The sequence below is a fragment of the Amphibalanus amphitrite genome, unplaced genomic scaffold, assembly GCF_019059575.1.
Source record: "Amphibalanus amphitrite isolate SeventyFive unplaced genomic scaffold, NRLGWU_Aamphi_draft 001749F_arrow, whole genome shotgun sequence".
NCBI classification, from domain to species: domain Eukaryota; kingdom Metazoa; phylum Arthropoda; class Thecostraca; order Balanomorpha; family Balanidae; genus Amphibalanus; species Amphibalanus amphitrite.
Window position 1 is genome coordinate 20,745 of NW_024883242.1, and position 24,556 is coordinate 45,300.

Below are 24,556 nucleotides of genomic sequence, written 5' to 3' on the forward strand. Positions count from 1 at the left end.
CGAGGCGTCCGAGACCAATTTTCACTGTTCCAGCCGTACCCTCAACGCGAGAATCACCCACCCTCTCCCCAATTTAGGCAATCGACTTTCATTCCGTAGCGCTCTCCGCAAAGCGCTGCCCTTGCGCGACCTAAAAGCAAAAAGGAGCAACGAGGAACTGCAGAAACTTTATTTTACGTAACAAAATGTCATAAAACAACTCAACAGATGCTCTTTTGAAGTCTTAATATGCGAGCGTGGCGGTGGGAGACCTCACTGTAAGCACAAAGACTGGTCATAAATGCGCCGCTCTGATATTTCATACAGCGATACGTGCCGGCCGAGGGAGGCCGTTCCGCTCCTGGGCGGGGGACGCCTGTCGCTGAGCTAACTCTCTGATCACACACACGCCGAGCACTCATCACCAGCTGCCCGGCCCGGCCACTGGCGGCGCGTCCCGCGTCAGACAGAGCGCCCGACTGTCCAATCACGGCGCCACAGCGCAACGCACACAATTCACCGCGCCGGGGGACACACAGCCGCCAGCCAGCGCGATTATAATAGACAAAGACTATCTGGATTGACCGTCAACAGAACAAACTCCCGCACCTATATACACGTGCCCACACGCACACAAAAAGGAAAGCCTATGCGCACTCCGGCACATTATGACGAACGTAAATGCATCACACCAATGAGCGCTCCCGACCAGCCACAGATAAAATCGCGTGTGAAGCGCGGAGAGCGTTTCACAAACGCACACCAACGAGAAAACAAACTCTCACACGCCCCGCGTGTTCGGAACATAGCGCATCCACAGATCACCCCGGAGGCGGGGTAGGTCTTACCGTCACAGGACTGACCGCCACACCTACCCACTGTGGCGGTTGGTGGTGGCCGGGGCGCGCCTGCCGCCGGTCTCATAGGACGGCTCGTCTCCGCACTAGGGCGGGCCTGCCCTGTGAGCGGGCGGCGCCCTGACGCGACTGTCCACCCGTGTGGGATACCACGGTAGCCGTGAGCCGTCCTCTCGCGTGTCTGTGTCCGTATATATAGTCCCTGCCGACTCACTCACTCGCGGCGCACTGCTGGCCCGCGCCGCTACATCGCTGGATACCACAGAGCCGAGCCGCTGAGCCCTGGCGGCCTCTGTGGGGTTCCTCCGCGCTGACCCAGAGGCCGCCACAGGAGTCCTTCAGCGCGCGCCGTCTCCGGCCCCTCAGACGGCCCACAGCGCGTTATTCAGCCACAGCCAGTCGATGAACACATCGGCAAAGCGCTCCTCGTCGGGTCCCTCGGACTCCGAGTCGTCACTCCAAGGGTCGTCACGCATCACGTGCGGGTAGTCGAGCGCCGCGGGGCTGCCCTGGCAGAGCACCACGGTGCCGGCGGCGGCCTGGTCGGTGCCGACCAGACCCTCCAGGTCCGTGTTGCCGACAACCAGCGAGAGTCGGCGGGTGGCCGGCAGGGCGCTCACCAGCGAGTCGTACAGGTGGCGCGTGACGCCCTGCACGTGACTGACGTCCAGTGAGGTGAGCGAGCGGCACGAGACGGCCAGTCTGCCGGCGGGGGGCGGGGGGGGGGGGGGGGGGGGCGGTCAGCGGCGGGGCACAGTACCAGAACAGGAGGGCCGTCAAAAACGGGTCACAGTAGCGAAGAGGATGGCGGCGTCATGACAAATAGAATATGGCGTGACGAAAGTGACAAAATAACAAGCTTCGGAGTATTCGCCACGATTATTGGTCTGAATAAGCAGTGGTAAAGGGGACTGTACCTAAGACTTTGCCTTTGTGCATTAGTCTCACACTTCAGTTCATTACATTTTCTGCCAATAATAAATGCAAATAATTGTAGCAGCGTTGTACCTATATCACAAAGAAATTGACATTAAGACATTGCGATATAACCATTGCAAAATATTAAGTGGTAAAAAAGATCATTAGATCTAAAACACAAGCACCTGAACTTTATTCATTTAGGTACACAACAGCTACATTTAGGTACATCAACTTGAGTCGATTAGCGGTAACATCACTTGTAATGAAGGCCCCACAATTAAAAACAAATAAAGTCGGGTGAATTAACGCACAACACTCGAGACCGACAGCTAAAGGTCGTCCATATACAAGGTTATGAATGTGGTATGTGGTAACAATCGCTAACCACGGCTGATTCACTTTCGAGGTGCCGTCCGGCTCTTCTTGGACTAAAAGCAATGAACGACCGTGGCTACCCTCGACACGCTCTTAGGCCACACTAAAAGTGAAGGTAATGTGTAGATCATCCGTCCTATGTACTTCTGCTCAAGACCAGCAGCATATGCGCACTACTGTACACACTACTTTGTCCGGGGTGATGGTCACCCCTAACTGGACGAGGCGAGCTAAACCACTGATACCACCCATGGGGTACAACCTTTCGGGGGTGACTGGTGACAGCCCACCTAGGCTATCGAGCGGTTCCGTCAAGGTAGTCGGTTCAGTCCAATGTCTACACCATACCCTATCATCCCATGGCCCTCCAATGGTCACATTAGACCAAAATAGAATGAATCCAATGAAACAAATGTGTTGATAAAATTACATTCTAATCGAATATTTTTGACAGATGATAAGCTAGGAATGTTTAGTAATTAGTTTTGCTCTACAATTATACAGGATTGCTTAAACTAAAATGCAGTCCTATTGCTCAGTTGGTTGAGCATGACTTCCGGTCCAGAGTCCGGGTTCGATTCGCCCCAGGGCTAAACGTACGAAACCAACCCTTGAGGACGAGACTCCCGTCGCTTGCCAGAACGCAAATGATTACAATGGAAGAACTTCCATGAACTTCCACTTTGGCAAATGAGGCTTTTTGAAGCTGACGACACACCAAAGGACTGAACAGCTGCGCTCTGGACACGAAAGAAGTGTACCGTTGATCTGGGCTCTCAGGAACAGCAGCGGCCAGTCGGACTCAGAGATGACCGCTGGATGTCCTGATAGGACGCCCAGAACGGGCTGCCTGGTGCGGCCAGGCGGCATTTCACTAACCCCCCACCAAATTTACAGACAACAACGAAATGTTTCCAGTGAAACGCTCCACAGTCGGTACTCATCCGCTGAGCTGAAACGCCACCCGAGGACCTCCCGGACACCCTATCAAAGCATACAGCGGCCCCACTACAGTGACTGCCGAGCTGACCCGCCCGTACTCACTCAATGAGTCCCTTCTCGGTGAATGGCGAACGGGCGCTATAGCTGCTGTAGTTCTCTCGCAGTAGCACGGTGGCCAGGCGCGGCGCGCGCGCCAGGCTGCGCAGGACGTCGTCCGAGACCTCGCTCTGATAGCTGAGGTCGAGCCAGTGCAGCTGCGGCAGTCGGTGCAGCAGCTGCAGACCGTAGGAGGGCACGCTGCGGTACGACGCCCCGCCTGAGGGACGCAAACGGAGTGTCAGATGGAGGACGGCACGCTGCGGTACGAGGCCCCGCCTGACGGGACAGAGAGACACATGTAGGGAGCGTTAGTTAGGGGTCCGTCAGACCGTATGACGGCACGCTGCGGTACGACGCGCCGCCTGACGGGACAGAGAGACACATATAGGGAGCGTTAGATAGGGGATCAGTCAGTCTGTAATACAGCATGCTGCGGTACGACGCACCACCTGATGAACACAGATACAGACACATACGGAGAGCGTCAGTGGGATCCGTCAGCCCGTAGAACGGTTGACTGTGGTACGACGCGCCGCCTGACGGACAGGTACGGATACAGAGCGTCAAATGGGGAACCTGTCTCCCGTACGACGGCACGCTGTGGTACGAGGCGCCGCCTGACGGGACAGACGCAGTGTCAGATGGGGACCCGTCAGTGGGATCCGTCAGACCGTAGGACGGCACGCTGTGGTACGAGGCCCTGCCTGACGGGACAGAGAGACACATATAGGGAGCGTTAGATAGGGGTCAGTCAGTCTGCAATACGGCATGCTGAGGTACGACGCACCGCCTGACGGACACAGATACACGGAGCGTCAGATGAGGATCCGTCAGGCCATGGGATGGCACGCTGCAGCACGCGACAGTAAACACATAAACATCAGACGTCAGAGTCAGCAGGACCGAACGGTGGCCTTCGGATTTCAAAATGAGCGACAACATCAAACATCAACAAAAGCAGCACTTTTCTCGACACAATACGCCTTTTCCCCGTTGCCCTCTGAGGCCGGCGTATAGTTAGTCGACTACAGAGTGATGTTCCACTTTTCACAGGCAATTATTTGCCTGGAGTGGTAGGCTGTGCCGCATCACACGGTTTGAGTTCACAAATTATAGCTTTGTCCCAATGCTCACAATCGACACGCTTGATTGCGTGATAAACGACACAACTTAGCGCTCCGGTCAACTGATAGCTTCTGAGGAGTGGAACATCATTCTGTAGTCGACTATACCTCTGAGGTTGAGTCGCTCCAGTTTGGTGCAGAAGGTGGCCAGGGCGCGCAGCGAGTTCTTGTTGACGTTGGCGCACGCGCCGGCCGATAGCGAGGTGAGGTTGGGCAGCAGCTCGAGGAACTCCTCCGGGTGCACCAGGTTACAGCCGGTGATGTCCAGGTGCCGCAGCTGGGGACACCTGCAGCGGGATGGACGTCAGAATACGTCAGTGGAAGAAGGTCTTTAAGCTTAAGTACAGCTCGACACTAAACTATTTCACGCTGATATGAATTGCATAATCACTCCCAGGTCAGCGTAAACTGTGAAGTCGTCAGTCATGGTGAGATGTGGCCAGCCTGTTCGTGCCCAGTGGTTAATCATGGTGAGTAGTCAGCGGCCAGCGGTCAGCAATAAGTTATCACAGGTCGATGGTGAACAATTAAGCCACGATGCAAGGCTCGGTGAAACTGTTCACAAAATGTCATCGTCAAACCTCGCCAAGAGATTCTCATCATGCCCTCCCCTCACTTCACACGCAGGACACCCAACCACAGCAGGTCTGTACTCTCCCCTCCCCTCCCCACAGGCCATCCGCCGTCCCGGCCGCGCCGGCACCCCACCTGGTGGCGATGTGTTTGATGTCGTGCGAGGTGACGCGCGTCTTGCTGAGGCAGAGCTCCTCCAGCTGCGGACACCGGTCGCCCACCAGGCAGAAGTTGTGCTCGCGGATGCGCGGGCAGGAGCGCAGCGTCACCTTGCGCACCGAGGCCGGCAGCAGGCTGAAGCAGTCGCCCGTGACGCCCGTGGAGACCAACTCCAGGGTACGCAGCTCGCCCAGGTACCTGGCGACGGGCGGACAGAAACGCACACGTCACAATCGGCACACGTAGGGCCTGCGCAATCATTGGTCAAGGTAAACTATTTTTCTCAGACTTAAAACTTGAAACGATAATGAAGCCTTTATGAAAAAAACAAATTTATCAGCAGCTTTATGTACTTCAGGCTCACTCAATGGCAAATCAACTCAGTTCTTTCAATGACTGATTATTATTTTCGTATGTATGAAACAGCGCTGACCTGATCAAATCGAAATTAATTTTGCATTACCGTGCTTGATTTGTCATAACATATACATTATACTCACAATACACAAATTAAAAAACAGTTTCAGAAAACCAGCGCAACTATCGGTCCCCGAAGGTCACACCGCTGCGCCAGACAGACGTAGGCCCGGCCAATGGGCGCCTGTTAGGCTTCTCAGTGACAGCCGGCCGGCCGGCCGTCCAACTCACTTGAGAAGCACCTCGAGGTTCTGCTCCTTGAAGTTGAACTGCGGTACGTTGATGCGCTGCAGACGGGGACAGTTGCGGCAGAGGTTCTCCAAAAACCGGAACGACATCCTCAGGCAGCTGATGTCCAGGTCGATAAGGCGTGGGCACAGCTTCCCTGGCGGGGCACAGGGTCCAGAGGGGTCAGACCAGCGGTAACGTACAGCCAACACACGCAGCTTGACAAACACCTTGATTACGGAGCGAGCGAAGCGAGCGGAGTCTTACGTGGAATAACGGAAATTTCTGAGTATGAGCGGCCGGCCGGCCGTGGTTACGATTCTGCGACGCTTATATCTCAGCAACCACTTGACCGATTTACATGCGGTAATTTTTGTAAGGTAGCTTCATTCCTTCTACCAAGTATTGGGCTATTCCCGATGCATGTGGGTGACCCCTTATGCACGTGCCACGTGCAAAACGAAGAGGTGTCACTTTTGACATTGTTGCAATATCTCGGTAACTACTTGGCCGATTGCGCTGAAAGTTGGCATGTAGGTAGGCACCCACTAGGCAATGCATATCCATGTGCCAGAGCTGGGGTGCTGCTGCACGTGCGCACGTGCAGGGGTCGATTCCAGATCTCGAGAACGGCTGGACCGATTGCGCTCAAATTTGGCACATGGTTAGGGACCGGTTAGTAGGGTGCCGTGCACAAGTCAGTTGGGACCCATTTTGCACGTGCGCACGTGCAAGGTACCGCTTCCAGATCTCGAGAACGGCTGGGCCGATTGTGCTCAAATTTGGCACATCGCTAGAGACCGGTTAGTAGGGTGCCGTGCACAAGTCAGCTGGAGGTACCTCGTCGAAATTTCGCACGTGCAAGGCTCACCCTCTCGCTCGCTCCGTTAGTCGCCCCAAAAGGCGTTATACTGGTTTCAGAAATACACACAAAATACAACATCGTCATATTTTTAGTGGTCGCAACAGAGTGCAATTGTTTTTATCGTAATGAAAGTCATTTTAAAACGTGACACTTTTAGAACGTTCTAACAGGCAGAAACTGTCCATCAAACGAAAGTACTGTATGAATATGTCAATGATAACTGTGCATTGTGCGTTTACAATGTCAGTCATCGGTTGCATGTTCAGACTCTTAATGGTGTTGTGTGTTATTCACCAATGATGAATATTCAAAGGTGTCCTTTTCTCCACAACAGACCATCCCCTGTATGCTCCCATTTCCTCGGGCCAGATCACCCGGACCACGTCCCCCAGCGGAGTCGGTCCCGCACCGAGCTCCGGTCTCGTCTCACCGATGCTGAGTATTCCATTCCTGGAGAGCCTCGCGCCGGCAGGTCCCAGTTCCAGCTTCTGCAGGTTGGGCAGCAGCTGCAGCACCAGCTTGAAGCGCTGGTCGGTCAGCGCCGGCCGGCACTGCACGTTCAGCGGCCCGAAGTAGCGGTTCAGGTTGATGTGTCGTACCGAGCGGAGACTGAGCTGGCACAGCTCCCGCCAGCGACGGCACACTGCCGACAAACGGGTCACACGGGTCACAATGCGCCCTGCGGTTACGGGTCACACAAGTCACACAACGGAGACGGATCACACTGTGGACACGGTTCACATAAATATTCAATGCAACACCCGCCCTGATTTGCACCAGGCCGAACTCACCCGCCCTGACCTTCACTCGGCCCCGCTCACTCTTCCGACCAGGGTAAGTACTCGGCCGAACTCACCTGCCCTGACTCGGACGGGCGATAGACTCACCTGCCCTGGCTGGTACCGGGCGATAGACTCACCTGCCCTGACTCGGACGGGCGATAGAATCACCTGCCCTGACTCGGACGGGCGACAGACTCACCTGCCCTGACTCGGACGGGCGACAGACTCACCTGCCCTGACTCGGACAGGCGACAGACTCACCTGCCCTGACTCGGACGGGCGACAGACTCACCTGCCCTGACTCGGACGGGCGACAGACTCACCTGCCCTGACTCGGACGGGCGACAGACTCACCTGCCCTGACTCGGACGGGCGACAGACTCACCTGCCCTGACTCGGACGGGCGACAGACTCACCTGCCCTGACTCGGACGGGCGACAGACTCACCTGCCCTGACTCGGACGGAGGACGGAGCTCACCCGCCCTAACTAGTACCAGGCAGAGCTCACCTGCCCTGACTAGTACCCGGCCGAACTCACCTGCCCTGACTCGGACGGGCGACAGACTCACCTGCCCTGACTCGAACACGCTCGGGCACGTTCAGGTGGGACAGCAGGTAGAGCAGCACCTCCTCCGGCAGTGCGTTGATGTGCGGCGTCACCACGGGCTCTGACGGCGCCACCTGCTGCTGCTGCTGCGGCTGCGCGTGGCGTTCCCGGCGGCGGCGCTCGGCGCTGGTGCGGCGCCGTTTGGCCGGGCCCGGCGTCGCGTCCGCCCGGCCGGCCGGCTCCGTCGGCCGCTGCGTCCTCTTACGCAGCCGCTGCGACCAGTCAGTAGGCTCCATGGCTGCCGTCTGCTGGGCAGGGGGACGAGCTATAGACTTCCTCAAGGACTATTACTGACCGGAGAGGTCATTCTTGCCTATGCCTCTCCGGAAGACTTTTAAAACAAAACTGATAAATATACATGATATCTACCACATAATACATGAGTAAAACATGGATAATACATGGATAAATATACAACCATCAAAATGGAAAGTAAGGGGCATCCAACTTTAACTTTAACCCTGCTAGCAGCAATGACTTGGCTGGTTGTGCTAAAAATAGGTTTCAGAGTGGATGCCAGCCACCAAATTACAATTAATGCATTCTATGAGAAATGGTTAAGATGTGAGCTCACACCTGTGTCCCTCTTCTTGACACTTTCAATGTCCTTGCTTTAATGGTAGATACTACCACAAATTTCAGTGTCATATGGCCTGTTACAGAGCCTACAGTAAAAAAAAAAAAACGACTTGTGGCTCTACTTCTTAGTCTACTTAGGCAGTTTTACATGAGACACTGCAATGATTTCTGGAGATTTCTGGTGATTGATGTATGGGACACAAAGAATGATGATGATCTGCTCTTCAAAATCAAAATATTAAATAACTTGTCAGTTTTATTAAAAAAGCTTTCCAAATTTCTGTAAATGACTCTCCTTGCATTTAAAGAACTGTAGAAAGTCCTGTGTTTAGATTGATAAATATTCCATGTGAACAACCATACTTGTAGAACAGAGCCTCCAGCTAATGTGGACCTCTCAAATGACTGGAGGTTGCTGCTGGTTTCTGGTCACCAGCCAACAGCTGGCTGGTAATTTCTGGTGGTGCTGGAATGCTGACTGGGTAATTCTGGAATCTGGAGCTTACTAGAGCTTTCTCATGTTTTCTGGTGGCACTGGCACAGACTCATGGCAACTACCAACTGCAACATAGCCTATGCCAATTCACTACACAAAGCTGATGAGATCAGAGCCCTGTCTCATAGGATGCATGCTGGTGCTGCTAATGGATACCTACTAGTGCATTAGCACTTTTTGTTTCTATGGAAACATCAACAAGCTCAGATTCTTGCAATGAAATTTGTTGATATTTCAATAGAAATGTAGCAGCTAGTAGCAGCTACTTGCTAGGTGCTAGCTAGCAGCTTAAGTAAATGCTAGCAGCAGCTACCAACATGCTGTGAAACAGGGTCCAGTTAGCTTATCATGATGAGGACCAAGACTCAAGAGCATCTGCTAATGCTTTGAAACCTAACCTGATTTTCAAAGTCAAAGTATGGAAGGAAGGTAATTATACAAAGGCTAAAGCAAAACTTTTGCACATGGAAATCACATCTTGATCTCAGCACCTAACACTGGAATAGGTGCATTACATATTTTCTGCTCCTAGCACACAGCTCAATGCACTGCGCTGCGCCGTGCAAAGGCAAAAACTGCTATGTTCTGCAGGGTCAGACTCTGACCTCACATAGTAGTTTTTGCCTTTGCATGGCAGGTGTTGGGATAAGAAAATATGCCATGTGTTCCAATGTGTGGTAGGTAGGTAGGAACTGAGATGTAATTGGCACACCTGAAAGCTGTTTTCCATGATATCAATATAGGTAGCATATTTATCACATTGGACAAACTTAGGATTAGCAAATACTGAAAGAAGCTGAAGCCTCATATAATGTGTCAATAAAAAAATGATTACTAACAAAGCATTCAATTGAACTCAAACTAACCTGAGGTTATTCTGATTCTGATTTCTCAACAGATGCTGCCAATGGCCGCGAGAAAAGTGAATTTAAGTTTCAGTTCGCATTGGCCAATACACCTGACTTGTCTAGTATTACATCAAATGAATCCAAAGAAATCCGAAAACCTTGCCTTGCCTTGAAATACAGATTTTGCACCCCTGGCACCTTATTCGAGCGTGCCGGAAATGTCCGGAACAAGTTTATTCACCAAAAACAAAACCAGTGTAATTTTCACAACTCTTCATGATTGCCTTCCTTTGATTTTTCCTGTTCAGCAGGGCACAAATGACATATCTGTGACAAGAAGTCCTAGCTAATCAAATGACGTCAAGAACAAATGATAGCTATTTCTTACAATAAATAGGCAAATATTAATCTATTTTTTAATGAAAATTGCCTCAAACGCAAACATTGGCTCAAATTCTCACCCTAAACAGACTCAATCAGCCAAAAAGGGTCAAAATCTTGAGCTGCAATAGCAGAAACAGGAATCAACATGAGCATTCGAGAGCATCGACCTATCGCAAAAGAACAGAGATGCGCCACTTATGTAGCATAGCTCATAAACAATTCTCCGGCAATTTGGAGAAAGATACCTATGTGGTAGTTTTTGCTTGTAGTTAGGAGTACCCTGACTTATTGATCGAATAATTTTTAAAAGAATTTCTTCTGCCTCTTTGGGTAAGCTCTTTGAAGTATGTGCATGCAGTCAGCCGTTCAAACAAAGGTACCTACTGGCTGTGTTAAGATATCAGTCCCACGCACAAGGGGGAAAAGCTCAAATTATTGAGCGCTCAAAATATTGAGCGTGTGACGTCAGAGGCTCCCATAGGCGTAATGCTGAGGGCTCAAAAAATTGAGCCGTTTCAGGAACACGTTTTGCAAAAGCAACTCGCAACACCTAGGGAGAAATGGCAACACCCTAAGAGAATCACTAATGATGCAAAACAGATTAGGCTTTCATATTTTTCACTGCTCAAGCTTCAATGATTGGGGGAACACCAATTTATAGGTCGAAATCTTACGGCATACCAGGATGACTTAAAAAAAAACCAATATTTATGTCGAAATAACAGTTATTTTTTGTCCATTTACGTTTTTTACTAGGGTTCTGTTGGAAAGAGCATTTTTCATACTACCCAAAATGATTGCGATTCAATTTCACATTACCCATATCGGAGAATATTTTTCATTTGGCGGCGCCGTTTGTTTATTTCGTCGCGACGTCTCCGGTCGCGTGGTTGTCGTCGTCCTTGTGTTGAGGGTAAGTTTTTATCGTTTTAGTTGTACTTAGATGTTAAAAGGTACACTGAAAAGTTTGAATATGCTGTGATTTTAAATTTGGAAACACGTAAACGTCAATCAATTCACGTTTTCCTCGACTTGCGTGCAGATAAGTAACTGTCGACGAAAGTGGCGCCATCCGATATGATGTTTTGAAGGAAGGAGACACAACATATTTACGTAAAAATTTTTGTTTTTTAGTGGTCTAAGTGCTTTAAAGAGGCTGTGAATGTTTTCTTCACACAATTTTTCATTAGTTATGATGAGGTAAAAGGTAGTTTCAGTCTTAACTTTCATATAATTGACATTAAAACATATGATAGTCCACTGCTATCAGTGATTGAGTACCTTGATATTTGGCATTTCTTATTAATTTGAATGTATTCTCTATCCATATGTCCTGATAGTAAGTGACAATACTCTGCCAATATGTTTCCATAGTTTTCACATTCATTTTCCAGTCCTTTACATAACATCACAATTTATAATCAACAAAACTCAACTCCTTCATTACTTCACAACACTGACAGCATGACAGACTGACAGTCAACTATTGTGTGGGTGAATGCTGAAACAGGATAGCCACTTTGCTGACTGGCTCGCTCATATGAAATAAGATAAAAATGATCCTTTATATCATTTCCATCTGGAGGATCGGAGTCAACGGAAAAGGAAGGCCACTTTCAAGCCTCAAGGTCTAGGCCGCCAGACGCCAGTCGGCAGTCACCACCAAATTTATAATCGATTAATTCATTATTATACTTCGAGACCCTTAGGTCACTGGATCAGCATCACATTTTCAGTTTCAATATAGTAAAGGTTTTTATTTGTATGATGTGAAATATTTTCCTGAATCAGAATTTAATTATCCCTAGGTACCTGGTAGAGGTTTTTGATTTAATGCTCATTGTTAGTGTGCAGTCAGGATTTTTTGACAGGTCCAGATAGGGAACCCTGAGCAATTTTATAGTGAAGTGGTCTCCTTATAATCACCACACATTTGGTTTATCAAAAGCATTTGCAGAATTCATTCAATGAAGAATTTTATCAATGTTGCACCCATTTCTTAGACGACCTAGGCTGCATCTTTTTTTTAGTTCCTGTTGTATGACATATTTTCCGTTTTGTTCCACTGCATAAAGAAAAAAATCGTTTGAGATCACCAAACAGCTTTTCTTTATCTGGCAGGTCTGCACAACCAAGCGGTCGCTGGCGAGGACGTCGGCCGTCTCTGTGGGTAAGGTCATCTGCTCAGCCTTTGTGGAGATCAGCAAGACGTCACTAAGATGAAGACTTCGCTGGAGCAGAAGCCGCTGACCCGTGTCCGATCGGGCAGGTCATGCTCGACGGCACGAGCCACAACTCGAACGACTCGGTGACATCAACAACATGGTGGAGCAGGTGAATGAGTTTGGCTACGTGTTGTGCGACTGCAAGAAGGGTTGTCTGCGTGTTCTGGCCGGCGGAGCGGCGACGCTGCGCAGTCTGTGCTGGCGGTGAGCAGCTGGCCGTGGTGACCGCGCGCGCCCACATGCGCCGACAACCTGTGCGGCTTCGACGGCCCGGGACAGCCCGATGCCGCCCACTATGCGACGCCGACCGCGCACTGTCCGCACGGCCACATGGAGGTGTGCCCGCGCCTTTTGCCCGCACGCCGCTACCTCGCAGCTGGTCTGCAACCACGCCGTCGCCGCCTGTAGCCCGATAACAAAACGGCTGTCTGATAATGCCGCGTGTTCTTTGTGATGTTGCTACTGTGATCGTTGCTACTGCTGGTCTGAGACTCGATGTTTCCATTCGTCTTTTACATGTTAAGGATTTGATAATGATAAGCTTAGTCCGAGCTTAGGTCGTTTATATCATTTGTTATATGGCATATTTGGGATCAAAGCAGTACGACACTGCCTCCTGCTTTTGTGATGTATGCTGGCAAGACACAGGTTCCGGTCGCAGGTCACCCGGACCCGGTTCCAATGTGGTCGGGCTGGCATGCGATAATGTGATGTTGTTTTGCTCGTCTTTGTGTTCCACACTTGATGATGTTTGTGAATCTAACCCACATTGTATAGTATTTTTGTTTGTTTGCGGCCGATGGCCTTGTAAGTTGTAACCATGGCAATACAGTTTTTCCTGCTATAATTCTCCAATATTCAAGGGTGGATGGATATCTCTGTATTCACGTATTCCCTTCTCCCAGTACAGTCAGAGAATATCAATTACAGTATTCATACGGATTATTCAAGCCTTATATAATTATTTGAGGTGTGCCGAATCCGAAAGACCGATAAAACTACTAGCGGAAAATGTGACATGATGCCATGGGTTTGTGAAAAGTTTAGGTACCACGTAGCATTCAACTTCCTGCATTTCTGTTTCAACTCAGTTTGACGTATTTCAACGAACATAACATCAAAAATGGCAGCCAGTACCGGCTTCACCTGTCACGGAGAACGCTAAAAAAATTGAGTGTAGATGCTGGCCGGCACTCAATTTTTTGAGCGCCAGCTGACTGTCTTCTGTCGTGGCGCTCAATTTATTGAGTATCGCGGTCCCGAACGACAAGTGGCGCTCAAAAAGTTGAGCGTCTTTAGGGCATTTTCTTTCCAAAAACACCGATATAAATTATCACGGCGAGTGTTCGAGAAGAAACCTTGTTGCTCTCTCTTGTCATTGATACCTTATTTGGATACGATATTTGCCGTAGTGTGACGCTAAAGGCATTGTAAAATACCATCGTTTCGCCTATTCCTTCATAATGGGGCCCGCTCAATTTTTTGAGCGCTCAATTTTTTGAGCTTTTCCCCCTTGTGCGTGGGACTGATATAGGTACTCGCCAGTCGCCTTATACCAGTAGGTGGAACTATGGTCATGAGTACCCAAATATAGGAATGTTCCCATTTTTGGGAACGGAGTTCCCAAATATGGGAACGGGCGTTCCCATTTATGAGAACGGAAGGTAATTTTTCGGCCGTTCGCCCACTAAAACTTGAACTCATGAGTGCATCACGTCTCAAAAAAGTGCACGCTAATTTAAGTATCTGCTAAGTCTCTATAAAATTATCTGTAATCTGACAGTTGAACAAGGACATTGACCGTCGAATGGTATTTTTAATGATTTTTTGAAATGACGGAATGGTGAAAACGGTTGTACTACATTTAACATGCAATTTTAAGGAAAATGAAGCGTTTTTTACATTTTGAGGTCAAGTATAATTATTTTTGCCGGGTTATGAAGTTTCATACTAGCGACACCAGATGCTGACATATGCAAGCGAACACGCGGACAGTCCCGAGGTAATATTGTTGACTTTTGGTGTCGGGGCGCACGACCGCGTCCAGTGATTTTACCGAAGAACTGTTGTAAACTCAGTTTCAGTGGTTTAAAATTATTCAGCTGTATTTTATCAGCCCGGAAAGACATATTTTATTTGGATGCTAGCTGTTTAGCGTTGTTTTATAAGGAGCGTCATGAGCGTGGTTTTTGTCTTCCGTGTTCTAAGCATGATCGTTTTGGGGAAATTTCTCTTATATAGATCGCTCTGTGTGGCTTATTTATAATTTATAAGCTGATTTCGATCATTCTTCGTGCCCATCCTCCCAGGCCTTTTGCCACTTACACTCATTAAGAAAGGAAAAAACTATATTTTCATTGGGACTAGGTGTTTTGAGGGTGTAACATATTCAGCGTTCCCATTTTTGGATACTTCCTTGTGCTCGTCAACTATCGGTGATAAACAGACAGGTGCTTGACATGTCTCCACCTTCGGCGCGGACGGTGGATATAGGTATGGGAGACCTTGTTGAACATCGCTGAGCGTTGTGAATTACGTAATCCTGCAGAGGGGGGCGTGCCCGCTGCGAGATCGACTGGAATAAAAGCGCAGAAGACCGGGCGAAACATGCGACGGTCTTGCCGGAAAGGTCATCTGATGATTGTTGCGTTAACAATAATTTGCTGCGTTGGACGTGATGCTTGTTAATGAAAAGAGCCCCTGAAAGGCGTCGGTGAAATCGTTCCCAATTTTGGGTACGCCGTTCCCATAATAAGGAACGCTTGCAGCGCCAGTGTACGAGAGCGTTCCCAAATTTGGGCTCGCGGCCCGGATGATGGACTGCTTTAGAAATAGGGGAACGATTTGAAACTACGATGGGCCTTACAATATCAAACTCTTTCCCAACAATATTGGGACAAATATCAACCGGTTCACGATCGTTTTATATTTTTTTAACGTCATTTAACGGTTCTTTTTCTTGTTTTAAATAATGCCTGCATGGCGTTCCCATATTTGGGTTTATCGTTCCCAAACATGGGAACGAAAATGCGTTCCCGAAAATGGGTACGCTTGACCATAGTTCCGCCTACTGATACGGCCTTGCAGTCGCCAGCAAGTCACGTTGGTCGACCGGTCCCAGGATGAGGACTTCGAATCAGAATCGTACATAGAAATAAAAGAATAGTAGGTCTTCATTACGTAGACATCTCTAATTTTATGTGCTTGAAACAGCATGATTCAATGGAGGGTATCCCGTATCAGTTTCCCTTGGTTTGAGCACATTCAGCTAATTGAAACGAACTGCAAAACTTGGCATCAATTGTGCTCGAGTCGAGCCTAAACTGGTCACACTGCCCACCTGTCCCAGTTCAGACATTAGTTAATTCCTATAATATAGACATCATTCTGACAATAGACATCATTTGCGCCGCTCCGATCATATAACACCGCATCTGACCGACATGAACTGGCCCGCAGTAGAGCAGCTCATCACGGAGAGAGACGTCGCCATGTTGTACCGTACTCTGTCCAGCTCCCACGCACCAGACTCACTCCGCGATCAGATCGCATACAGAGCAGTGATCTCCGAAAGAGAAACTCGCGCGTCGCTAGCTGGCGCTCTTCAGCTGCCTCGTGTACATACGGAGCTTGCTAGGCGGTCTTTCCCATATAGAGCTGTTTCAACATGGAACAAGGTGCATGCTGTGGACAGGGAGGCCAGGACATAATTTTATCGGTAGGCGCTAATGGTATTTTCGCGTCAGGACAATGTCGTACAACTTCAATTTTATTCACTTTATCATATCTCTACATCTTTAAAGTGTAACTGCTGTGTGTTTTTATGTTCTTACTGTAACTTGACACTTGACCCGAAAAGCCGTGGACATGCGGAGGTCATACGAAATAAATGATGATGATGATGATGATTCTATAGAGAAACTCGTGTTTAGTAACAATACTGTGTCATTACATAATTTTTGCAGTAATTGTGTAGATGAAGTACTAAGGCAGGTACCAACTAAGCCACCCACCTGGAGACAGCCTGTTTGGGTGGGTTTAACCGGCATTCCAGTGAATCGCCAACTAAGGCCACAGTGCTTGCCAGGCTGGGATGAGGAACTGGCAGGCTGGGATGATTGACGGCAAGCTGAGGTGCGGGACTGGTGGGCTGGGACAGTGGGACGGGTAACTGGTGGGCTGGGATGGGTTACTTGCTCTGGAAACAGCAGGCTGAGGGTGAGGAGCTGTGGCCTGGAACTGGTGGGCAAAACTGTTACTCAAAGGCCAGCGGCGTTTGATTATTATGGATGGCGCTGATAAACACCGGAAAGCTTGTTTCGCTATACCGCTACCTCAATGAAGACCAGACATATATAACCCTCGCTGGCACAGGAGGGGGCCACCCCCCTGTGCTGTGTGCTGGTGCAACCCCCCTAAGGTTTTTCGCAAATAACTTTCATAGCGATTGATTGCGACGAAACTTTCAGTACCCTCACGTTCATCAATTTAACACCTACCCTGAAAATTTAATGACCCTGACCCAAATGACCTTTGACCTTTGACCTATTTCCTGAGACCATGTTTGGCCGGAATCGCGATTCGGCGTATGTCGCCTCGCATTAGCCGCGCGTTTGCAGTCTTTTCGTGGTTTCAAGCGTTCAAATATGTGATTTGATGCTGCTCCCATGCGTTAGGGTGGGTGTTAAGGTCACCTGAAGGTCAGGTCAGGTCATTGACCTTTGATGACCTCGGTCCATTTTTTTCGAGTTTTTTCATGTTTTAGGCTAGTTTTTGGAGCTGATTTCGAATTAAGCAACCATTTGAACATTTACGAAATAGTTTTGGTGCCTTCTTAACATGTTACAAAGTTGTCAGAGCCAGAGGCGGTTGACACGTACTACGAATACCTGGCAGGACCCCTACCTACTGGTTGAACTGACCTGACCTGACCCAACATGGCCTAAATGCATAAAGACATCATCTGTGATCTAAACTAACATGATATTCGTGATCAATACCCCGAAAAACTCCACAGCAGCAACGCTTAACGACGTTCTACCAGGTCCCGATTTTCCCGACTTTTGGGTCATTGACCTGACCTGGAAGGTCAACCGATGACCTAGGACCTTAAAATCAGGTATCATCGGCTTCCTCCGCCGATGACCACTGTAGTCCGGGCGCCCAAAAACCCCCATCGGCTTCCTCTCGTCACGGGCAACACGCTCGTTCTTTTCCGCGAAGCTCTAGCTCGATCAGGGGCCAGACGCGATGGGGGGGGGGGGGGTCGTACCAACCCTTGTGCCGTCGAAGCACGCAAAATAGCCTGTGCCGGCGAGGGATCATAATTTTTAGACTAACACGCTCGGACAAACAAAGGTAACTAGTTCAAGGGCAGGCTGGATGAACACTGGAGAAGCCTGAAGTATGACATTCCATACCCATAAGAGCCCAGACTGTCCTAGTCCTGGAGCTAGATGAGAACGGGATCTCCAGGCCAAGTGGCCTTTTCCCTCCCGATCACTGTGAAGGTAAGGTAAGGTAATGTAAGGATTGGAGCGGACCTGATGGTAACGGAGTGACGAACCGCCAATGTAACAGACGTCACTTGGTCGGGGTCCGGAGAAGCTGAGGGCAGTAACGGGTGTGCTAGCACGCTTTATTCTTATTGTCTTTCTTCTTTTTCAGTTACGCCATGGATCCAATTAAACTACAGCAAGATCTCAGAAACAACCAGGAGGATGTACAGAGCTACATGCGCGACCTCCGAAACTGGACTGATCAGATAAAGAAGAAGGATAAGGAACTTACATCTCAATCTAAGCGGGCCCAGCCGACAGAGAGCTCACAATCTAAAGGCTCTGGTGACTCAAAGAGGCCTAAGGCACCGTCACCCACCGAGGGAGACGGAAAGAAACGAACCGTGAGAGTAGAGAATGAACCGTCGGAGGAGGTGCTCAGACTTAAAGAAGCGGGGAACGAATGCCTGAAGAACAAGGAATATGAAAAGGCGATCACGCACTATTCCACTGCCATGAAGCTGGATCCCAACTACCACGTTCTTCCTGCCAATCGTGGCATGGCCTATTTGAAGCTGAACTCTTTTGAAAAGGCAGAGGAAGACTGCGGGAAAGCAGTTGCGCTTGACCCCGGATATATCAAAGGCTACCTCAGGAGAGGGACAGCTCGTTTGGAGCTGGGGAAGCTCCAGTTGGCAAAAGAAGACTACCAGAAGGTTCTAAAGCTGGAGCCACACAACCCTCAGGCCAAAAGAAGCATGGAGCGGATCAAACTGGAAGAGGACAAGCAGGCGCGACTTAAAACAACTAAAAGGAAAAGTGATCTCCCCACCTCCAGTGATCCGAGTAGCAAAACGTCCAGACCACTCGATCAAACCCCACCAGTCAAAGAAAAGCCTGCGCACTTGCGATCTAAAACCCAACTGAAGAAAATACACATCGAGCAGGTGGGGAACGACGCCGAGCTTGAGAACTACATCAATGGCTCCTGCAATGTTAATTCTGAAGCTGCTTCTGAAACTGGTGGTGAAGAAGCGGGGCAGTCACCATCTGTCAATGGCGACGTGACGCAAAATGGGACCGCTGAACCGAGTGAGCCAGAGGAAAAGCAATGTCCTGCGCCAGAGGAGCCGAGTGCAGAGGCGTCCTTGCCAAAGGTGGACCAGGCGCCGGAGCCAGACCCGAAGGAAGCCCCTCCTCCCGAGGTCGTGGCTACACCGGCCATGGCCGTGCCGGCGGCGCCCAGGTCCTCGTACGAGTTCGTCCGCGACTGGAAACTGCTGAGGACGCACGGCGAGTTGCGGAGTCAGTACCTGCGGCAGATCCCGCCCGGCGACTACGCGAGCATCTTCAAACAGGCGCTGGAGGAGAGCACTCTGGTGGAGATCCTGCGGGTGGCCGAGACGCTGCCGGCCGCAGAGATCGGCTCCCACCTGCGCGGCCTGAGTCAAGTGCGGCGGGTGGACGTGCTCGTCATGTTCATGAGCTCCCAGGACAGGAAGCTGCTCCAGGGCCTGGTGAGCAGGTGTGAGGAGGACGGTCAGGATATGAGCGATGTGAAAAAGCGGGTCGGCGTGTAGGTCGTATTTGTAGCCGATCTGAATTCAGTCGATGGCTTCTCCATCTGTCGTTCGCGAGTTGTTTTTGCGTTCTGGAGTCCCGCTGTTGCCAAGAGCTGTGATCATTATATCCGTGCATACGAGTAACCTAGAACGTTGGTCAATACAGTCGTTTTTTTTATTTAGTCATCGACTTTTACTTCAAAGACACTGACATTTCACCAACGCGTGCACGTATCAACACAATTTTCTATTGGCGTCTGGAAGCGCTCACTGCGACATGCGCGCATTGCCCAGTTTCACATAATATCTCGTGTGATGTCGTTTTCACTTGTTGTGGCCGCCCGACACGAGGCCTGCCGGCCCGCGGCCCAGCTTCTTGCCCTGGCAGGGCCGCAGCGGCTCGAAGCCGATGTTGTCTCGCGGCACCCCGTACTCCTCGAGCCGAGCTGCGTACGTGGCCACAGTGTCGGCGTGCGTCTTACACATCCGCGCCAGCTCGTACTGCATGTCCTTGATGGCGTTATTTTTGGCGTCCAGCATCTCCTGCAACAGCAAAATAATGTGCTGGCGCGACACAATGGATATGCACCGACACATGGGGATAGGAATGCACGCATGGGTTAGAAGTGAAGCACATGGATAGGAACAACAGTCAGTACAAAAGTAGCTGGGAAAGGGTTCTCTACCCTATGCATTCTTGATCGAGTGTGTACGGCTGTACGCCATAGAAAAAGGGCGGCCCGCTCACATCAAGGTATTCTACGAAATTAAGCATTGAAGTTCACTTGTCGCACGAAAATGAAGCTCAAGTGTCATCTTCCCGTGTATGAGCTTTGAGTTTTTTTCATGAACTACCTAATGCTATGCTGAAAGGTCACATAACTATCCATCGCCTCGCATCGCGTTCAGATTTATCGAGATCAGAAAAAGGCCGCCGGAGGGTAGCAGTATCACTCGCATCACTTCGCTCATACAAAGAACGTTTCCCATTTCTCAGTAGAATTGTGAATGCGACGACTAAATGACCGGTGCAGGCAGCGTGTCGTGAATCTCTACCATCTCTGTTACTGTGATCGCTCACCTCCAGTTTTCTGTTGACAATGCCCAGAGCATTGGGGTCGAGGTTGGACGCGGCCAGCACTTCGTTTAGCTGAGCCTCCTTCTTCTCCAGGCTGTCGGCCAGCGTGGACAGCTTTCGCTCCAGCAGTAGACTCTTCATGCTCGCTTTCTGTTGGACTTCAGTGATCGCCGCCACGAACCTCTCGTAGATCTCGTCTCGTTCCTTCTGAACCTGTTGAAATGTAAGGATTTTTATCGATTGATGCTCCAGATTTAAGGAAAGGTAAAGCAAATGAAACGTTTGAAGGTTCATAAGCTCATCGGAAGCGTAAAGGCCTACTTAATTGATAGAATATCCTCTACGAACCTGATCGAAGCGCTGCTCGAGCACCTCGTGCTCCCATGTGAGCGCGTCGTGGTTCTTGGTCAGAAGGGAGAGCCGGGCCTTGGTCTGCTGTAAACTCTGCTTGTCCTTGGTGTAGTGAGCCATGCCTTTCTCCAGCTCGGCGACCTGGATCATAGACACGGATCAAAATCAACGGCTCAATAACATGACTACTCTTACGGATCATCGTAACACATTGACCGGTCATTGTCAGCTTAACTTTTAGATGCAACGAACGCTTTATTAGCTTTTGATAAATCTGGTGAATATTTAAGATGTGGTAGAAGTGACTCACCCTCTCCTTTGCTTTCTGAAGGGGCTGCACCAAGTTTTTGTTCTCCCTCATTACTTCGTGCATGTGTTTGTCAGTTCTCTCTTCTTTCGTTTTCAGGTCTTCCACTTGTTCCTGCACAAAAAGGCCACGGAAGGTCATCATGTATCGATTTCCCTATGCCCTTGGGTCGTTTGTTTTATTTGACGTTTTAGAGGTTGCTTTGTGATTATAATTCGTCGATGAAGTCTAGTTCGGTATAATCGGAAAAGTCAGACCATCGCCAGCTGCATACCTTCAGGGTGTTGATCAGCGCCAAGTTGTTGAGCGTTATGTCGTTGTAATAGTTTTTCATTTCGCCGAACGCCTTCTCGTGGTTGCTGATCAGCTGGTTGATCTGAGTGTTTTTCCGCTCCTCGAGCTCATGCAGCTCGGTCCGGCGCTGCAGTTCGAGCTCCATGCGCTGGGTGCGCTGGCGCTTCTCGTACTTGGCTTCCATCTCCCTCAGTCGCTGCTCAAAGTCGTTCAGTTGCTTGCTCAGTTGGTCGGTATATTTCTGCAACGTAACGCAGAGAATTGGTGAATAGCCCCGCCTAAGATAGGTACGTTTTACAATTACGTTTAGTTTTTACGCGTAACATTATGCATTGATAGGTATCGGATTTGAAGTAAGCGAGCAGAAAGGCATCTTTTATGTCGTAATCAATAAAATGACGATCAACCGAGTTGTCTGTAGGACACTTATCAAACAGCTGCGTTCTTCAGGCTGGTCTTATTGGACTGTTACCCACCAGTTTCAGGTCTCTGATGAGCTGTTGTTCGGCGATGGTGCGCTCCCGTATCAGTTTGTCCAGGTTATGTTTGTCCTTGTTGAGCTCATTCTCGCTGACCAGGTGCTCGTCCTCCGCCTGTTTGAGGTCCTCGTGGTACTCAGCCTTCAGCTCGGTCAGGTTCGTCTGGTGCTCGTACAGCAGATGTTTGATCTTCTGTTTGTAGATGCTGATCTCTGTCCGGTGGGCCACCTCGGCTTCTTCTATCTCGCGAGCGTTGTTTCTGAAAACAGTACAATATCGTAAACGGTACAAAAAGTGCGTACTAATCGTAACAACTATCGATCTGTTGCATACCACTGAATTTTGTAACGTCTATAATGTGTTTATATCGGAAATTTAATCGGATCGCTCCCGGGGAATCCGTATCAGTAGAGACATGAGCTGCACTAACCTGATTTCTGCCCTGGCGTCATCCAGCTGCTGCCTGGCGATCTCCCAGAAGGTGTTGATCTTGTCGCGCTCCAGCTGGAAGTAGTTGCGCTCCTCGCGCTCCCGGTTGAGCTCCTCCCTGAGTCGCTCCAGGTGCGCCTCCACCTGCTCCCTGGTCATGTCGGCCACGGCGACGCCATCGATGATGGCCGGACCCTTGGCCGACCCCTTCCCCTTCTTCTTGCCTCCTTTCTTTTTCGGTGCCTGAAACACATAGGTGCCGATAAATTGGCGGGACAGCCAGTATTATCCATGACTTTTTTTGCCATCTTTTTTCTCTGATTTATTTTTCAATCGCCCGATGGATCTGCGATTTCGTTAGGCAGAAGACAGCACTGCCAAGTGCTGTCGTATCCTAGGAAAACGCTTTTTTATCATTTTCCCGTCGTTTCATAACATTTTCCTGTACAATCATTTACGAAACGTTTATTCAACAAAGTGGAGTTTATGGAGCCTACCAACAATTTTACCTCATCCCTATCCCCATCCTCATGTAACGAGAGAAGCTAGATCCCTTTCTCCCCTTCTCTATTCCACCACAGTAGCATAGCAGAGATGGGAATAGGTAGGTAGGTATAGGTAATACCTAGGCAATAGGCATGGTAGTAGTAGGTACTGCATTGGTGAGGTGATCACTGGACATCGGTGTTAATGGCTCTAAGGTGAATTAGAATTGAGAATAATCCTGGATATGTCTTTGATTTTACTTGTAGCAAATTAACATTACACAATTTTGATGGGTGCTTGTAAATATTCGCTACAAATAAATGCATTGAATATGAGAACCGAACTAACAACATGGGTCGGCACTTACCATGATCGGTTATCCACGGATCTGTTCGAATAAATACTTCAAAAATATAGCTTCTTGATCTTGTCACATATTTACTATATAAAATATTGACACATTTTCTCATACACGCTAAATAAATATCGGTGTGCACAATGCATATAACTAGATTTGCCTCGGGCGTTTTGCCGCAGGCATTCCCAAACGCTGCCAAACGCCAAGCCAAACGAGCCAAACGCCAAGCCCTGGTTTGTGTACAATGGTTGTCATAGCAACACAGCTGACTGCCGGCCCCACCGCTGCCAGCTGGACGGAATGACAGGGGCGGCTGCCGCGCCCTGCTCGCAGGCGCTGTCGGGTCGACGAACTTCGTTTTATCGATAAACAACGTGATTATCTGCCAAACGCAACTCCCACAGTACGTAATCCTGCAAAGGATGAGGTGACTTTTTTAATGTTTGCGTTACTGCTGGACATTGGTATAATGAACCACAATAGGTACCACATGGCAAAAAAAGTGAAAACATCGATGGGTAGCCACTAGCCACGACCTAACCATTCCATTAGTTAGAAAAATATGCTGATTTTATATTACCTTAATTAATTTTATGGATGGCCCCAGACAAATGACTAAGTAATTGAGCCTCGGGAATGGAGTGGCGCACATTTCAGTAGTTATCAATCCTTTCGACAGATCACTCACTCCCAAATGTGCTCAAGATTACCAGCATACTGTGCCGCAGGACAGTCACACAGTATCGACAGGTGTCGAGAGTGTCGAGAGTGTCGACAGGTGTATCGGACATACAGCGCCGGCGCCTGTTGCATGCTGTGCCGCAGGGCTCAGTAGTTTCGATTCTTCTCAACAGATGGCTTTCACGCGGGGCGCCTGCGGCATGCTGTGCCGCATGACTCCAAGTAGTTGCCTTTCTTACCAACAGATGGCTTTCACTCGCGGAGCCTGCGGCATGCTGTGCCGCATGGCCCAAAGTAGTTCCCATCTTTACCAACAGATGGCCTTGACGCGCGGCGCCTGCTCCATGCTGTGCCGCATGGCGCACAGTTCAGTAGTTTCAGTTCCTCTCAACAGATGGCTTTCAGACGCGGCGCCTGAAGCATGCTGTACCGCAGGGCAGGGCTAGCGGCTCAGTAGTTTCGATTTCTCTCAAAAGATGGCTCTCACACTCGGCGCCTGCAGCATGCTGTGCCGCACGACTCACGGCCCAGTAGTTTCAATTCCTACCAACAGATGGCTCTCACACGCGGCG

General features: G+C 49.6%; 3 protein-coding genes across 7 annotated transcripts; 1 reads left to right on the top strand and 2 right to left on the bottom strand.

Moving 5' to 3' along the window:
• Positions 1-151: 151 nt before the first annotated feature.
• On the bottom strand, positions 152-10,814 carry LOC122374972 (EIN3-binding F-box protein 1-like). 3 transcript variants are annotated; one of them, XM_043354091.1, is made up of 8 exons: positions 10,807-10,814; positions 7,892-8,174; positions 6,970-7,182; positions 5,678-5,831; positions 5,006-5,227; positions 4,406-4,584; positions 3,177-3,390; positions 152-1,538 (listed from the first exon to the last, which is right to left on the bottom strand). In XM_043354091.1, exons 2-8 carry the CDS (start codon positions 8,163-8,165, stop codon positions 1,199-1,201), a joined length of 1,596 nt encoding a protein of 531 aa, XP_043210026.1. In that variant the 5' UTR covers positions 8,166-8,174; positions 10,807-10,814; the 3' UTR covers positions 152-1,198. The 3 variants fall into 3 exon arrangements, with proteins under 3 accessions (XP_043210026.1, XP_043210025.1, XP_043210024.1); XM_043354090.1 differs by having other exon boundaries at positions 10,621-10,809; XM_043354089.1 differs by lacking the exon at positions 10,807-10,814 and adding an exon at positions 9,871-10,448.
• On the top strand, positions 10,394-19,703 carry LOC122374974 (RNA polymerase II-associated protein 3-like). 3 transcript variants are annotated; one of them, XM_043354093.1, is made up of 2 exons: positions 10,394-10,566; positions 18,129-19,703. In XM_043354093.1, the coding sequence occupies exon 2, from the start codon at positions 18,136-18,138 to the stop codon at positions 19,537-19,539; it is 1,404 nt and encodes a 467-aa protein (XP_043210028.1). In that variant the 5' UTR covers positions 10,394-10,566; positions 18,129-18,135; the 3' UTR covers positions 19,540-19,703. The 3 variants fall into 3 exon arrangements, with proteins under 3 accessions (XP_043210028.1, XP_043210029.1, XP_043210030.1); XM_043354094.1 differs by lacking the exon at positions 10,394-10,566 and adding an exon at positions 10,590-10,612; XM_043354095.1 differs by lacking the exon at positions 10,394-10,566 and adding an exon at positions 14,475-14,526.
• Positions 19,683-23,630, bottom strand: LOC122374973 (dynein regulatory complex subunit 4-like). Its single transcript, XM_043354092.1, has 8 exons — positions 23,313-23,630; positions 22,461-22,702; positions 22,028-22,289; positions 21,532-21,792; positions 21,261-21,371; positions 20,948-21,091; positions 20,603-20,812; positions 19,683-20,064 (listed from the first exon to the last, which is right to left on the bottom strand). The coding sequence occupies exons 1-8, from the start codon at positions 23,313-23,315 to the stop codon at positions 19,846-19,848; spliced, it is 1,452 nt and encodes a 483-aa protein (XP_043210027.1). The 5' UTR covers positions 23,316-23,630; the 3' UTR covers positions 19,683-19,845.
• Positions 23,631-24,556: the final 926 nt, after the last annotated feature.